This window comes from Gadus morhua, chromosome 12 (genome assembly GCF_902167405.1).
Source record: "Gadus morhua chromosome 12, gadMor3.0, whole genome shotgun sequence".
NCBI classification, from domain to species: Eukaryota; Metazoa; Chordata; class Actinopteri; order Gadiformes; family Gadidae; genus Gadus; species Gadus morhua.
In genome coordinates, this window is record NC_044059.1 from 21,029,210 (window position 1) to 21,044,465 (window position 15,256).

At 44.9% G+C, this 15,256-nt stretch overlaps 1 protein-coding gene across 1 annotated transcript in view; it reads left to right on the plus strand.

Moving 5' to 3' along the window:
• Nucleotides 1-12,264: 12,264 nt before the first annotated feature.
• Nucleotides 12,265-15,256, plus strand: part of LOC115556276 (BMP/retinoic acid-inducible neural-specific protein 3) — a 42,861-nt gene continuing 39,869 nt past the window's right edge. The window contains exons 1-2 of the mRNA XM_030373445.1: nt 12,265-12,956; nt 13,609-13,961. Coding sequence (XP_030229305.1) covers nt 13,663-13,961 — 299 coding nt within the window. The 5' untranslated portion in view covers nt 12,265-12,956; nt 13,609-13,662. The remainder of the gene's footprint in view (nt 12,957-13,608; nt 13,962-15,256) is intronic.

The window sequence follows — 15,256 nt, forward strand, 5'->3', positions numbered from 1 at the left end:
CCAAGTGGTTCTGCCTGATGAGGGACCTGCAGGTGAGTGACCCATACCACGTCCCTCCAAGCTCCCCAACATAACATTATTTGTTAGTTTTTAGACCTTAAAGATTAAGAATATGGCGTGCACACCATTAATGCAATATGAGTAGCGGTTTGTAAACAACAGCTTGTGTAAGTGCATTTTGAAGTGACGCACATGTGTTATGTGTTTTTGCTTCCGGTACAGCTTGTTATGAACATGAGCATCGACAACCCGATTCCAGGAACAAGAAGGTGAAGGAGTAGAAGAGGAAGGAGGAGGAGAGTGAAATGCAACAAAGAGCTACAATTTTGTAAGAAATTTTATTTTAATGGTGCTAGTCAAAGCACTGGCATTCCACACTGAAAGCTGTGACATTTTGAAGACCTTCAGCGATGTGAAGCCCCTGCGCGAAGGCTTGGTCTTACGATGTACCCACTGCTTCTTAACCAACACACTGCCTCCCAGACAGAGAGTCAATCATGAAAGAGCAAGCAGCAACAGAGCCCTCTGTGCAGTATCTTTCTATAATTTAACTGGGTAACATCTCTGCACAACTACACTCATTGAATGTGTCCCTGCTAAATAAATACCATTTCTGAAAAGCGTTTATGTTTTTTCTATCTTTCTGCAATTGCTCTCAAGGCAATATGTTAATTTGATGCAAGATGCTGTTGGGGCAATACAATGCTTATAGGCCTATGAAGTTGGTTGCCACCTTTAATAAACAGATGTACATGTTGCCTTTCATATTGCCATTTGTATTCCATTTTTTGACATTATATTCTAACAGGTATTATTTTGTATTCTATGAGTCGAGTTTAGTCTTGTACTGGCCCTGGTACATTCTTGAAAAAAAAAATCCAATTATATCCACAAGACAGCAGCCGTTGTACACATCAGTCTATTTTTTTCTAAACAGACTGGTCAGTCTGTGTGTGTGTGTGTGTGTGTGTGTGTGTGTGTGTGTGTGTGTGTGTGTGTGTGTGTGTGTGTGTGTGTGTTAGAGAAAGGGGTAGAGATAAACAACAGAAACCGAGACAAAACTAAATAGGCAGTGTCTGTATGCACGTCAACAAATGTGTTTGTTTGGGTGAGAACACGTGCGTGTGAGCATGTGTGTGTGTGTGCGTGTGTGTGTGCAAGTGTGTCTGTGTGCAAGTCTGCATGTTTGTGTTTCTGCATGGGTGTGTACATGTGTGTGTATGTCTGTCTGTGACTGTGCGTTTGTGTGCATGCGTGGGTGTGCATGTGCGTTTGTGTGCGTCTGTGTGTGTGTATCTGCCCAGTTGGGTGTGTAAATGTGTGTATCACCTCATCAAGAAGAATTTGGTCAACTGGCTGGCCAGCTATCTTTGCAGTCCACTCACACACGGGCAAGCTTCTGGCCTCTCCTCTCCTCTCGGACAAACACAGCAGTCTCTTCTCCCATGGCTGTAGAGACTAAGTACCACCACTGTTTTAAGCCCTCTAAATATTTCTCTTCTTGCACTCAAAGCCCCCTGCGCTTGACACAGTCCTCTTTGTCTGCTGTGCCATATGAGCACCTGTTCCAGCTTCCCTCACAATGCAATTCTGCTTCTGCCTTCTCCCCACCACTGTGTTTTTGTTACGCGTCTTTGCCTCTGTGTGTCAAGGTGACCAAGAGGACGATCCACGGAAAACCATTGTGGCAGCTATGCAAAATACCCTCACATTGGTGCAGCCAAACATATTGCTTATTACGGGGAGAATGTGTGTGTGTGTGTGTGTGTGTCTGTGTGTGTGTGTGTGTGTGTGTGTGTGTGTGTGTGTGTGTGTGTGTGTGTGTGTGTGTCTGTATGTGTGTGTGTGTGTGTGTGTGTGTGTGTGTGTGTGTGTGTGTGTGTGTGTGTGTGTGTGTGTGTGTGTGTGTGTTTGTGTGTGTGCGTGTGGTGCTCAATGGTTTACCTTTGTAGACGTGTGCAGGTGGGGGAATTTCTCTATCTGTGTGTGTGTGCGTTTGATGTGTTGGTGTGTCGGTGTGTGTGTGTGTGTGTGCCTGCTCATGCCTTCTCTGTATGTAAATATATTCTGAATACCGTACACTTGCTACCCATTTAGCTGAGTATGGCATTTTACGCCAGTGTGCAGTGAACAAGGAGAGATGGTCCTGGTGTCTATACGGCCTCAGCAGTTCTAGAGCATCTTGGAGGGATTGGTACGATTTAACAGAGGAAAAGCACCACGAAACAAATGGCCCTGGAAAGTAGTAGGGGAGAGGTGAAAGTATAGCCTAATCCAAAAGAGAAACACAACATTAGGGGTAGCCTTAGGTCGCGCACAAACTAGTAATTGGCGGAGAAGGAATCTGTTTTGAAGCGGACCTTACTTCCCCTTGTGGAACAAGCTGAAACCCACTGTAACCTTGGGGGCTCGCTCGCAAAAAGTAAACAGAAACCCAGAGGGACGTAAGAACATTCAGATGACCTATCTGTTGTGTAAACTAAATGGACAGGCCAAAACTATACAAAGAAGCATTTTGGGTTAGGGTTGGGAACAAGACAGAACCACCACATAATTGTCAATGCTATTGGCCACTATGACAGCATTTTGTGGCCAGACTTTACTTGTTTCAAGCCCGATGTAAATCATAATGATTCACACAGTATGGGGGGAAAACCAATAACTTATCTCCCTTTCATTTGTTTACAAAATATTTAAATCATGAAAGCTTTACACCCCAGCCGCTCTCCCCCCACAATTCAACAACTGCAGAATGGCCCTGAGCATGGCCCCCAGCCCACCACCTCCACCTTCTTTCTCTCTCTCTCTTTCTCTCTCGCTCTCCCTCTCTAGTTAGGGTGGAGAGATTAATGTTGGACTACATGCAGATCATGGAGGACAGAGGGGGAGGGGGAGGGGGGGGGGGGGGGGGGGGGGGGGGAGATGCACTGAAGGGTGTCAATATAGTATAAAATTGAATTAAATAGTAATTAGGGGAATCATTACCTGACTCTTGTGAGTGGGGGGATTTGGTTAATTTGCTGAACAATCCTTCAGCGAGTGGACTCTGCGTTGGACGTTTTCCTGTGTCAAGGGTGAGTGAGTGCCTGTAAGTGATAGATGAATTCATAATGCGGTACTTAATGATGGGGTCTCGATTCAAGCAAACTGTGCTAGAAATGTTTATTCAGTTATTCATGTATTCTGGATCTGGGCTACCGTGGTCGCTGCAAAGGGAGGGGGAGAAAGTGCCACCACTGGAAGTCTGAATCTTTACAAATTTGTTGGCAGTCATTCGCTAGGTGTGCTATTTGTTTATTACGATTTCAATAAATAATACCTTTTAATACTTGTTTTGCTTATTTTTTGAAGGACAGTGATTATTATTGATTTTATATTGATTTTAATATATGGCAGCTGTGTCTTAGAAATGCTTTTTACAAGTATGCGCTGACTCCCTTTTACAGAAAAAAATTACCGACATTTCCTGTCACATGATCTAGTAAGTCCAAATGAGGACTTCTTTCTGAGCCTTCAGGCGTATCGCCTATTTTCGATAGGCGAGTGTGTCTGCATGATTGTGGTCCACTTTAACTTTTTTTAGCATGCATGTCATTATGTGTGCAATGTAAGCACTGGCAGTTTTTCGGATTGGGTGTGGGCTGCTCATCAGGCACCACTGTTCTCTTAGCAAGTCATTATATTACACAGTGCCTATGTTTAATCAGAGCAGCGTTTTCCTCATGTAACACTCTCCAACAAAGTAAGTTCATTATTCTCTTGAAAGTCAAAACAATAAAAACAGAACAGGAATCAGAGGCGGAGCCAGTGATTAAATGATGAGAGTGGGGTGCTGGGATGATGGAAGGGTGTCAAAAGAAAACCCTGGGATCACATTCAGTCAACCAGAAAATCATGAATCAACCAGCATCATTGCCATGTTTTGATGGTAAGCTATTTTTTTGACTGCGTACGTGCTGTGGCCTGGACTTAATGCATTAAGCCACCACCGGATTCCTCACCAACAAATTTCTCATCTCTAGGGACGTCAGATGTGTCCTCACAAAAAAAAAAGTAGGATAAATAAGGAAATGAATAAACAACTAGCATGCTACGACATTAGAATTAGCATTTCTAGCACCCGGACTCAAAACAGCCGGCAGGGTTGGCAAAGAATCCTCATGCCTTTACAGGTGATCAAAACATTTTTTTAAATCGCTGTGGAAAGCGACTGCGCCAGTAGGGCATACGGAAGGATGTGGATTAGCATATAACAGCAATACTTTCTCTGCGCCACAGGAAACTCATATCGTAGCATTCCATTTTTTCTTTGAGTGCATCATAAATTTATATTTGTGTGTGTGTGTGTGTGTGTGTGTGTGTGTGTGTGTGTGTGTGTGTGTGTGTGTGTGTGTGTGTGTGTGTGTGTGTGTGTGTGTGTGTGTGTGTGTGTGTGTGCGGGGGGAGGGTGTGTGTGTGTGTCTGCATGAGTGTGTAGGTGTGCGGGTTTGTGCGTGTCCTGGAGGAGGCTGACAAGGTCTTGCAGAGTCAAGCCTTTAACTCTCTTGAGAACGGGTCCCAGACCGGCATCTGGCCCTTGGTGGCTGCAGGGCAAACAGAAAGACGCATGGGCACATGCATGCACTCCGGCACACGCATATTTATATATACAGAAATATGCTTCCACTACACAGACACACACATAAACATGCACACAGCACACACACAGAGAAACACACACACAAACACACACCTCAAGATGCTTTCACAAGAAAAAACTGGCAGATTTGCACCCCAACAAACACACCGGACATACACACTAATACACATCTCAAGTTAGCTACACAAACAAATAGGAGAAACACTAATTAAATCGTAAGCATTCGTCCATCCACAGCCATTATATTTAATCTCACGGCAGTGTTGTCTACTGTTGCCATTAACTCATTTTAATAGGACAGGGACAAACAACATCCCCTAATTTGTACTCTCTTAAAACAATGATGTGACATCTATTACAGTGCGATCCTATAACTTAATTACTCTGGGTTTAACCAAACAAAGTCTTTTAGCTTCGTCTCCACGCACGCAGGCATCCTATCCAAATGTCCAAAACTTCCCCTTGAAGGAAAAAAACGATAGTTCAAGTTCCAGTCAGGAGAAACTACTTCTGCTCTAAATTTCAAATATATAGGGCTTGTACATAGGATTGCTTCATGGAATTTGATTATACTCCGCCATTTTGTGATGCCTAGAGAATCGTGGCAATGTAAAATTGGAATTAAACATAGATATACTGGAACATAGAGTAATCAAAACTTGATTTTGCCGTATCTCATATGAGAAATGCGTGGTAGTTCGAGACACAACAATATAAACCGATAGAAAAATAATCTCTTGATTAATTACCAAAAGACCACTAACCTTCCTATGTTTCTATACCCCATAGGCCTTTATCACAGAGGTTAAATTCTTGATGAAAGTAGGTGTACTGGGTTATTTATTGGTCTGTAGGCATGCCAGTGCCCATAACTAATTATCATGAGATACACTTGTGTTGGTCCCTACTATTAGACCTCTTTGAAAAAGTCCTATTAATCAAAGGTTTTGTATTCATAAAGAGCCATGTGGCTGCAATGTCAAATGTCATCTGAAGAGGACACATAATGCCGATACAGTATCACTATACCACCCAAGGGGGATGGATTGTGCTGATTGGTTGAGAGAAAATTGATTCATTAATATTAATATGAATTTATTAATGAGTTATTATTATTTGGGTGTTATAATCAATGAACCAGAAATACAGCCTACATCATTTGGGCGTTTAAACTTGAAGGTCATAGAGCCGGTGATTACCAAAGGTGATCAATAAACACGCTAAGTGAAATAAGGACAACAAAGAGAGGAGGGGAAAAGAACGAGGAAGAGATATAACAGAAGGCAGGTGAAGTGTTTATCAGGGCCATTTCACACTACAACGCCATCAGGGGAAATTAATTGACAAAAGAAAGAGGAACGGAAGGGTGGGTCATTGATTGTCGAGGGAGTGCAATCACAAGTCACATTTAAAAACCCCTAAAGCTGTCCGCTTTGTGGTGCGGCCCTGGTGACAACTCCAACAGCAAGCTCAATGGACACTCGGTTTGTTCCACAGAGATCCAATCAGGATCCTATACAACACACACACACACACACACACACACACACACACACACACACACACACACACACACACACACACACACACACACACACACACACACACACACATGTGCGCACATACAGCCACACGCACACACATTAACACACATACACACAGACATAGTTACACATGCATGCACACACAAGCAAGTGAAGACACACACACACACACACACACACACACACACACACACACACACACACACACACACACACACACACACACACACACACACACACACACACACACACACACACACAAACACACAGAAAAGCTGGCTGAAACAGAGTTATATCCGGAAATTTCAAAGCTGGGCAAAGACCGAGGGCTGGAGGCTTATTGGTCGAGGTCATTTATCAAGAGACAACTGGCTCTGACAAAGGCTAAGCAATTTCTACCCATGACCTATGTGCTCCATAAAGCCTTCGCTATGCCTTTCATACTCTAGGCTTTTTTTTCTTTAGTATTGTAATTTCACTTTGTTTTTTTCGAGGTGGAAAGAGAAAATGAATGTATAAATAAAGATATCTCTATTAACATTGAAGGCGTTTCTCTCTATATTATCAATGGGTGTGGAAATGATTTGTATCTGGCCTTTGAGAGGAAGCAGGGCCACCTTTCAGTAGAATAACTCTTGAGGGAAAACGTTAGTGTTGCAGAAACAACAGCAACAAGGTCTTAATACAGTTTATTACATCCAGGACAACCCCTCGGTAAGGAAGTAGGCTGTAACCCACACACACAGGGTTTTTACTTTTTTTACGAGCAAACACAAGCCAGAAGCAGATATTGGATGGCGAGCAGGAGGGTTTTAGCTTGGACATCGGTGGCAACCGTAAAAATTGAACTGGAACAGTCGGGTTGGGGAAATTATTATTTTGTATTCAATATTCAGCCCATACATGTCTCTCAAAAACTCATATCATCACCCTCAGCACAAGATGGCCCTCTTTACCTTCAGCTCAATAACCCCAACATATTGTATTGATTATTACATTATCCAGGCTAAGCCAAGGTTGGGTTTGCAATCTGCTTGTTAGACCAGGATTCCCTTAGACTCCATAAAAAAGCAATAACTGTTTGCTTTTACTATGCAACATGGTATACATTTCAATCTATGAAGTTAATGGCCTTTCAACTGGAGAGGCCATATTTGGAAATAACAATTTTGCTACTGCAAATGAACTCAACTCCCCATAGAGAGCTCGAAGTCTAGCCACTTTCCCTGTTTAACAGTGGATGGAACAGTGGGGTGTTCCTTATCAAATTACTGCACATAAAACACACATAGACACAAACACACACACACACACACACACACACACACACACACACACACACACACACACACACACACACACACACACACACACACACACACACACACACGCATGCACACACACGATAAATATGAATACAATCTAGATACAACCACACACACACACACACACACTAACACTACAATAATATATCACAGGCACGCCTACACACACAAACAGTGTGTATAACTAGATGCCTTGACTGGATATTTGAATGTCAAAATCACTTAAAAGGAGAGGTGGCAGTAGGGACAGACTTAAAACCTAGGAGAGGGTGTAGAAAAGCACAGGCCGACTCCCCCAGTGTTTGGTCTGACACTTTTCATTATTCTCCATTAGCCTCTCTCTCTCTCTGTCTCTCCGTCTCTCTCTCTCCGTCTCCCTCTCTCTCTCTTTCTGTCTTCCTCTCTCGCTCTCCCTCTCTCTCTGTCTTCCTCTCTCTCTAGATATATCTCTGTCTCTCTGTGTGTTGTCCTCTCTATCAATATGTCTTTCTTCCTCTCTCTCTCTCTCTCTCTCTCTCTCTCTCTCTCTCTCTCTCTCTCTCTCTCTCTCTCTCTCTCTCTCTCTCTCTCTCTCTTTCTCTCTCTCTCTCTCTCTCTCTCTCTCTCTCTCTCTCTCTCTAGTGCTCTTATGCAAGCATAAGAGCTATTTCATACAAACAAAACCCAAACTTAATGAAAATAACTCTGTAAGTGTTTTTTGATTGGTTCTAGTGATTAAAAATCTTGAAACGCATGCAGTCATGTGGATTTCCAGGAAGAATTGAGTGAGATGGTAAATAGAACAGAGATCTCTCACTTGACTGAGGTTTTATAGAGAGCATAACTAAGGCAGGTTTTGGATAAATAAGGGATTAGGACAATTGCTACCAATGAAAACCTTTTTTGATTTATTTGACTAATTCCCTCAAATATTCCTGTTGTTGTATAAAGTATTGTACACTCATGATATTAAGCTAGCCCCAGATTGGGGCTAGTCTTTTTATTGGTTTTGGTTGCTTGTTTAAGAGCTACACATTGCTTGGCAGTCTTAGCTCGGATGCAGCGGCCCCGTACCCAGGCTCAGGCGCCAGTCAACTGCATCCAGAGCCACAACAATGGACTACAACCTATTAACTGTTTCCCTTTGTGTACACAACAGAATGATACGTCTCACAAAAGCCCTGACAGATGATACCTGAGCTAACAATGAGCAGAGTGAATTAATTAGGGGTCACTTTTCAAAGCCTAACCTCCAAAATATCACTGGCAAATCCCCATGGTGCACTTAGGAATATTTAGAACAACACCAGTCGACATCATTACCTCGAAAGTAGAGAAGTTAAAGGTTTTTTTTGTCAATAACGGTTAAATGGGGTGACAAAACACACAATAAGTCATGTAAAAGGAAGCTTTGTAAGGAAATTAGATGCCTCAAACTCCCCAATATGCGTGCTGCCAACCCTGCTGAGATATGTACTGCACACAACGTGAGTGCGCCCAAAATTGTTTTTCTCCATCAATAACCGGCGCCAATTTGTATTTCAAACGTCTAAATGGAATTCGGCACTACTTTGCTAATCATCCAAACAAAACAGATGCAATGGCTTATCCGTCGGAGCTTACGCCTCTCGCAAGGAGATGGAAGCTTTGAAGCTTATTTCTAGACAACACACGATTGGAACGATTTTTTCAACGGGATATACATTTAATCTTGCATCTGGAAGTGTCAAGCGACAGTGCGCATTTCACCCACTCCCTTTCGTCCCAGAAAAGAACTCAAACAAAACAAAAAACGAGGAACAAAACAAGAAAAGCTTGAGCGCGGCGGTGTTTAGACAAAACCACAGACAAAACGCTGTCACGTTCGCCCGGCTAATTAAAACCTCAGCTCCCTCACACGTGTCCCTGATCGCGCCGCGCAAAGGCCCTTGAGTGGCATCAATGAGTGAGCTGGCGGCTTAAGTGAATGTTTGCCTCTCCTAATGACTCTCTGTCTCGCTGCTCACTAAAGATGGCCGCCGCTTCTCCCACGGTTACACAAACTCCAAGCGCCGGAGAGTCCACCTCAACCAGAGAGAGTTCTAGAGCAGTACTTCTCAAGTGACGGTCTAGCCTCATGAAACGCATCATTAGTCATCAAGTCTCTGCCTGATGATAAGAAATGTACTGTTAAAAACATTGAGCGAACAAAAAGTCGCACTACTTGGGGCTCACCACGATTAAATGGTAAACTTTTGAAAGAGGAAATATACTTGAAACATTAGTCACTACATGGGCTTCTTTCTAAATATGCTCTGCAACCCACTCTTCATGTCCACTTATAATGGGCGACCCACCAGTCGAGTACCACTGTTATAGAGGTTCTAGTCCTTGTATTTGCTCGCATTTGTTGATAATGTTGCAGCATGATGCACAGGTAGCATAGTCCGTAGCGAACACAAGTACAAGCGTTGAATCATCACTTTCAACTCTCTTGGTTAAAAGGTTTTACTCTGAACTCCTTGGGCTCTTATGACTCATCAGAGGTGCTGTGTTTATAACATGATTGGCTAGATCATGTCACTTTATGGCCAACTCCTTTCACCGCTGATACAACCGCACAGTGGCTGAAGCTCTGGGTCTCTAGCACAACACTGTAACAGTATGAAGTGTGGTTCCAAAGGCAGAAATCAATCCTGCACTGCTGCGTGTGCGTTCTTGTTTTTCCCCTTCAAATGGACAAAATGTGTGCTTGCTTGTGTGCCGAATAACACCCTCTCTTTAATAATAGCACGACACATACAGTTAAAAAAAACACGCACACACACAAATACACACATCGAAACACGTACACGCAAACACACACACACACACACACACACACACACACACACACACACACACACACACACGGACACACACACACACAAACACATACGTGGTACATAAAAAAGACTAAATAACTAGCTGAGTTTATCTCCTTACACAAGTACAAATAAAGACATATAGCACAAGACAAGGGCAGCATATGCATCATTTAGTTATGGTGTGAGTAGAATGGGGGGGGGGGGGGGGGGCGAGGCGGTTATGTCTGTGCGAGTATGAGAGTTGATCATCTGAATCCTGAAGATGCAGCTCAAAACCCTGCCTGACAACACACATCTGGGGTCTTAATGAGGCAGAACCCCCCCCCCCCCCCCTCTCCCTCTCTCTTTCTCTCTCTCGATCGATGAAACACGTCATCTTTTAATCACAACTCTCGCAAACTCTCGCAAATCCTCCAAAAAGAAAACTGGAAGATAGAGGAAGAAAGGAACGGGACCATGTTCCGTTTAAGTAATCTTAGGAACTAAAGGCAGATTGAGGTCTTCTCATGAAAAGGCCCCATCCTTTCTCATTACACAGTAAAGTTCCTATTGTGAAGGATGTCCTCACCCATGAGCCAGCAACTCCAGGATTGTAGGCAAGGTCGTGATAAAAAAAAAAAAGGCTAAAATAATAAAAAAAGAGCAGCGACCAATCCCCACATATATTGTGTGTGATGAAACTGTGACAAATCGAGTCATTGCATCCTCGTCCCAGAACCCTCTCTCGGTCCGCCGTGCCACATGGATTTGAGAGCTCTTCTTTTGAGTTTTTTCGTATATTCGGAGAACTCAATGGTGTTCAATTTCTCTAATCCAATCCGTGTTTGAAAAAAAAAAAAGGAAAGCCAGCCTTTGAACATCCACAGAGAAGCTGAAAGGCGGTGCACATCCTCCTCTGTGTTTGCTCCCTGCCTCTGTGATCCCCTCCCATCTCTGCACTGTCTGAGGCTCCACTTCTGGGATTAAACACGGGGCTATAGGCCTGGATACTGTGTATAACCGTCTGGACTTTAATTACTCATGTGTCCGACGCGGATCTGTTCAGTTCAGTGGTGATCAGTGCAGTAGTTGGTGCTGCTAAATAAACACAACGTAAAGCTGGCACTGTGACTTTTTTTTACCGCAGCCATTAAAAAAATAAACGGGACTAGGAAGTTTCTCCGGACTGAAACGTGCATATCCTTGTGCAAATCGATCCAGGGACTTCTTCTCTTAAAGTCGTTTTATTAGGGTCGACATTTTCCAACCCTCCACATGGGAGCATTATAATTATAAAGCTATAACTTTACCTACAACTCAAGCCGAGAGAGGCTGCCACTGGGAAAAGCTGCATAGTGCAGGTATCAGGAAGCGAGAGGGTGGGGTTTATGAGGTGGGTGGGGGTGTTGAGTGCGGTAACTTGAGCAGCATGGATGGCTGATTACCGACCAGTGTTGCAATCTTCACTTATAGCATCAGAGTCCTCGTTAGTACCGTCATCAGCATGACCATCACAATCATCGTTTAGCACATCAGACAATCCAATTATCCCAGCTCTGAAGCATGACCGCAACCAATGAGGTCACCCAAGTCAAGTATCCTCAACAACAACATTTTGTATGGTTGTCCAACATGCACTTAACTAACAAGTTCCCAATGATGACATTCTCAATGATTGAGTAAAAACTACAGTATATTACGGACTGGACTGCTATCGTTTCTTTTTAGTGAGGCCTTCACATAGGCTATTTGTTTGGGGTAGCAGCAGCTCTGGCTATGACTAGCCTATACAGAAGAGCCTTGAGGATTTGTTTGGATGTGATTAATTTCCTTCCCCTATGGGCTGTCGTCTCCTTCCTTGTTCTCTGTCTCCGTCAGAGACGGCTGATCTCTCCTCCCTAAAAAAAACACGAACAAGCTCAGCTCTCACTGAGTCATGCCATCCCCATTCCTTTGACCATCACACTTATACCCGCCTGCTACCCCTCGAGCCCTCCTACTCTAGATTCTTCTAGTTCTCCCGCAGCCAATGGGAAGGGGGGCCTGAGACCTGGAATACATTCATCGCGTGGTAGTGAGAAGAAGGGGAGCGAGCGCTGCGAATGCCATTAACGCACACGGTGCAGGGAGGCAGGACGCAGCATCAGCACAGCATCTTTTCCGCGCGCCGCGCGCCAGGTCGCCTACAAAGGACGAAACACATGAGTTCAAGAAAAAGTCACTGTTACGCTTCGTTTCTCCTGCCCGTGGTACTTCTACTTCACCCGCGCCAGGACTCCCTCTTGTGAACTTGGTCCTGGAATTTCGCCGATCGCATGCAGGTGCCCCCTTATCTAAACGCCGTGAAGCATGCCCGTTACATGCTGATGGATTGTACTGCGCACCTTCAAGGGTCCCCTGGAAATATGCCGAGGTGAAAAGAAAAACGAAAGAGATATATATCGCCACTTGGGATGACAGCTTGTATTTCACTTTCAAGTCAGGTTACGCGCGGGTGTGCGTCTTTTTTCCGCTAAAAGTCAGTTTTCTTGCGATGTCCGTCTTTCTATGCGCCGCGGCAACCAACACAACTTCACTGTCCGACCAGGGGATTTTGCAAAAAGAAATTCTTACCAATCGGAGACGAAACAGCGTGCAGAAACAGGTAACGAGAAAATGCTTTCGGAATATAAAGGTATAAGAAGGATAACGAATTGATGTAGAATAGGGTATGTAGGCCTACAAAACATGAATGCGTTATAATTGTTCGTTTTATTTGAGTAATCTTGACCAATCCTAATTAATACTATGGCTATTAAAATGACAATACAAATAAAGACAACCCCCTATCCCATTGTATTGTTCATTCACTCCCGACCAGTAAAACCAGATCCCAGAAAGTCCTGCTTCTTGTCCTTCTCTTGTATTTTACCCCCACCCAAATGAGCACCTTATCTTGTCTGGCCACCTTGGCTCACACATCCACCTCAATCTCCTTTTGTTCCTCCTCTCCTCTCCTTTCTCCTGTCTTCTCTCCTCCTTGTCTCTCCTCTCGTTTCCTCTCTCCTCCTTTCCTCTCCACTCCACTCCTCCCCGGTGTTCCGTCCCTCTTTCCTTCCTTCCTTCCTTCCGTCCCTCCATCCCTCCTTACCTCCCTCCTTTCCTCCCTTCCTCCATCCCATCCATCCTTCCTTCCCTTCTCCAACACCCTATAATTATATCCCTTACTCCGTCCACCCATTCCTTCTGTCCTTCCTTAATGACCGCCTTACTTCTGTCTTCCCATCCATTCCTTCCCCCCCCCCCCCCCTCTCTAGGTCCAGTCCAGAGTGCAGGGAGAATGAAGAGCCGTGGGGGCGGGGGGAAGCAGCATGCGCGGCCCGCGGATCTCCGTTAGACTGTCGGGTCTCATGTCTCCATGGAGGTGGTTCACATGCAAAAGTCTGCTCCGGAGCTGGGTGGTGCTGGTGGTGCTGCTGCTTGAGCTGGGGGCGCCGGTGGTGGTGGCCGCGGCGGCTGAATCCGCCGCCACCCCGACGGGCCCCGCCGGCTCGGGAGGGCCCCTGAGCTGGCTGCTCTCCGACAAGGGCCCCTTCCACCACTCCCAGGAGTTTGTGGATTTCACGGAACGGTACCAGCAGGGATTCACCACCAAGTACAAGATATACAGGTGAGTGGAGAGGGGCGAGATGGAGACGGGGAGGGAGGGAGGGAGGGAGGGTGGAAGAGTAGGTAGTTTTCTGTCGGGCGTGACGATAAGAGACACCCCCCGGTTCCCTGGGCGAAGAGGGAGCGGAGCGAGTCATTTAAACATTAAATGTGGAAGGAAGGTGAGGTTTGCTGAGTTGAATCTCTTCACATTTGGCTGGAGGAGAACAGTGGGTAAGCATAAAACCTAAAATGTGGGCCACACGGCACACAATGCTTCTCTCGAGAAGATGAGGATTGTTTGCGAGATTCACTTTATTTCTGGTCCAGTGAAATGGAATTCAACGTGTCATATCGTGTCCGCCCTCTCTTCGGGGCCCCTCTGGCGATTTTGTCGCCTATACGGCAGGAAAACACAGACGATTTTTGTGTCCAACTGGAGCGCCAACGCAGTGGGTTTGTGTGTGTGTATGTGTGTGTGGGCGTGTATGTGTGTATGTGTGTGTGTGTGTGTGTGTGTGTATGTGTGTGTGTGTGTGTGTGTGTGTGTGTGTGTGTGTGTGTGTGTGTGTGTGTGTGTGTGTGTGTGTGTCTGTGTGTCTGTGTGTGTGTGTGTGTGTGTGTGTGTGTGGAGAGGGTTGAACCAGCAGGATGTAAAAGGATCACTGTGGAGGTGGTTGATGTCTGACAGGCGGGCGTCTGTGTTGGAGTGCGTGTGGTGGTTGTGATAGGAGGAACGGCAGGCTCTCAGAGTGCGGGTGGGGGTTGTTATAGGACTGAACAGCAGGGTCTCGGAGTGCGGGTGGGGGTGGCTATAGGACTGCACAGCGGGGGGCTGTTGACAGGCCAGGGCGGTGTCATTCTCTCCTTGTTTCTGAAGAAGAGGCATGGGGACACACACATTTAATTATTTATTTGCCCATACACTAATACGGACAACGAGAACATGCTTTAATAAGCCCAAGGGAAAAATATTTATTTAATTAAAAATAACCAGATGTTTGTGACATCTGGGCTATGATGTAAAACGTGTGGCCCCGGGAATACACTATTGAAATTGGATTTGGCTTGCTGCAGTTTTGATTGTCAAATAAATCGGACATTTAAACCATCATTTTTACAGAAGCACTAAAAGTAAAACAGTAGCTGCAAATGTCTCAGAATTGCCTTTGCTGCATCTCTTTGCAGCGCCACTGTTTATCAGTCAGTTGTTCTGAATCTGTGTGTTTATGTGTCTGTGTGTGTGTGTGTGTGCGTGTGTGTGTGTGTGTGTGTGTGTGTGTGTGTGTGTGTGTGTGTGTGTGTGTGTGTGTGTGT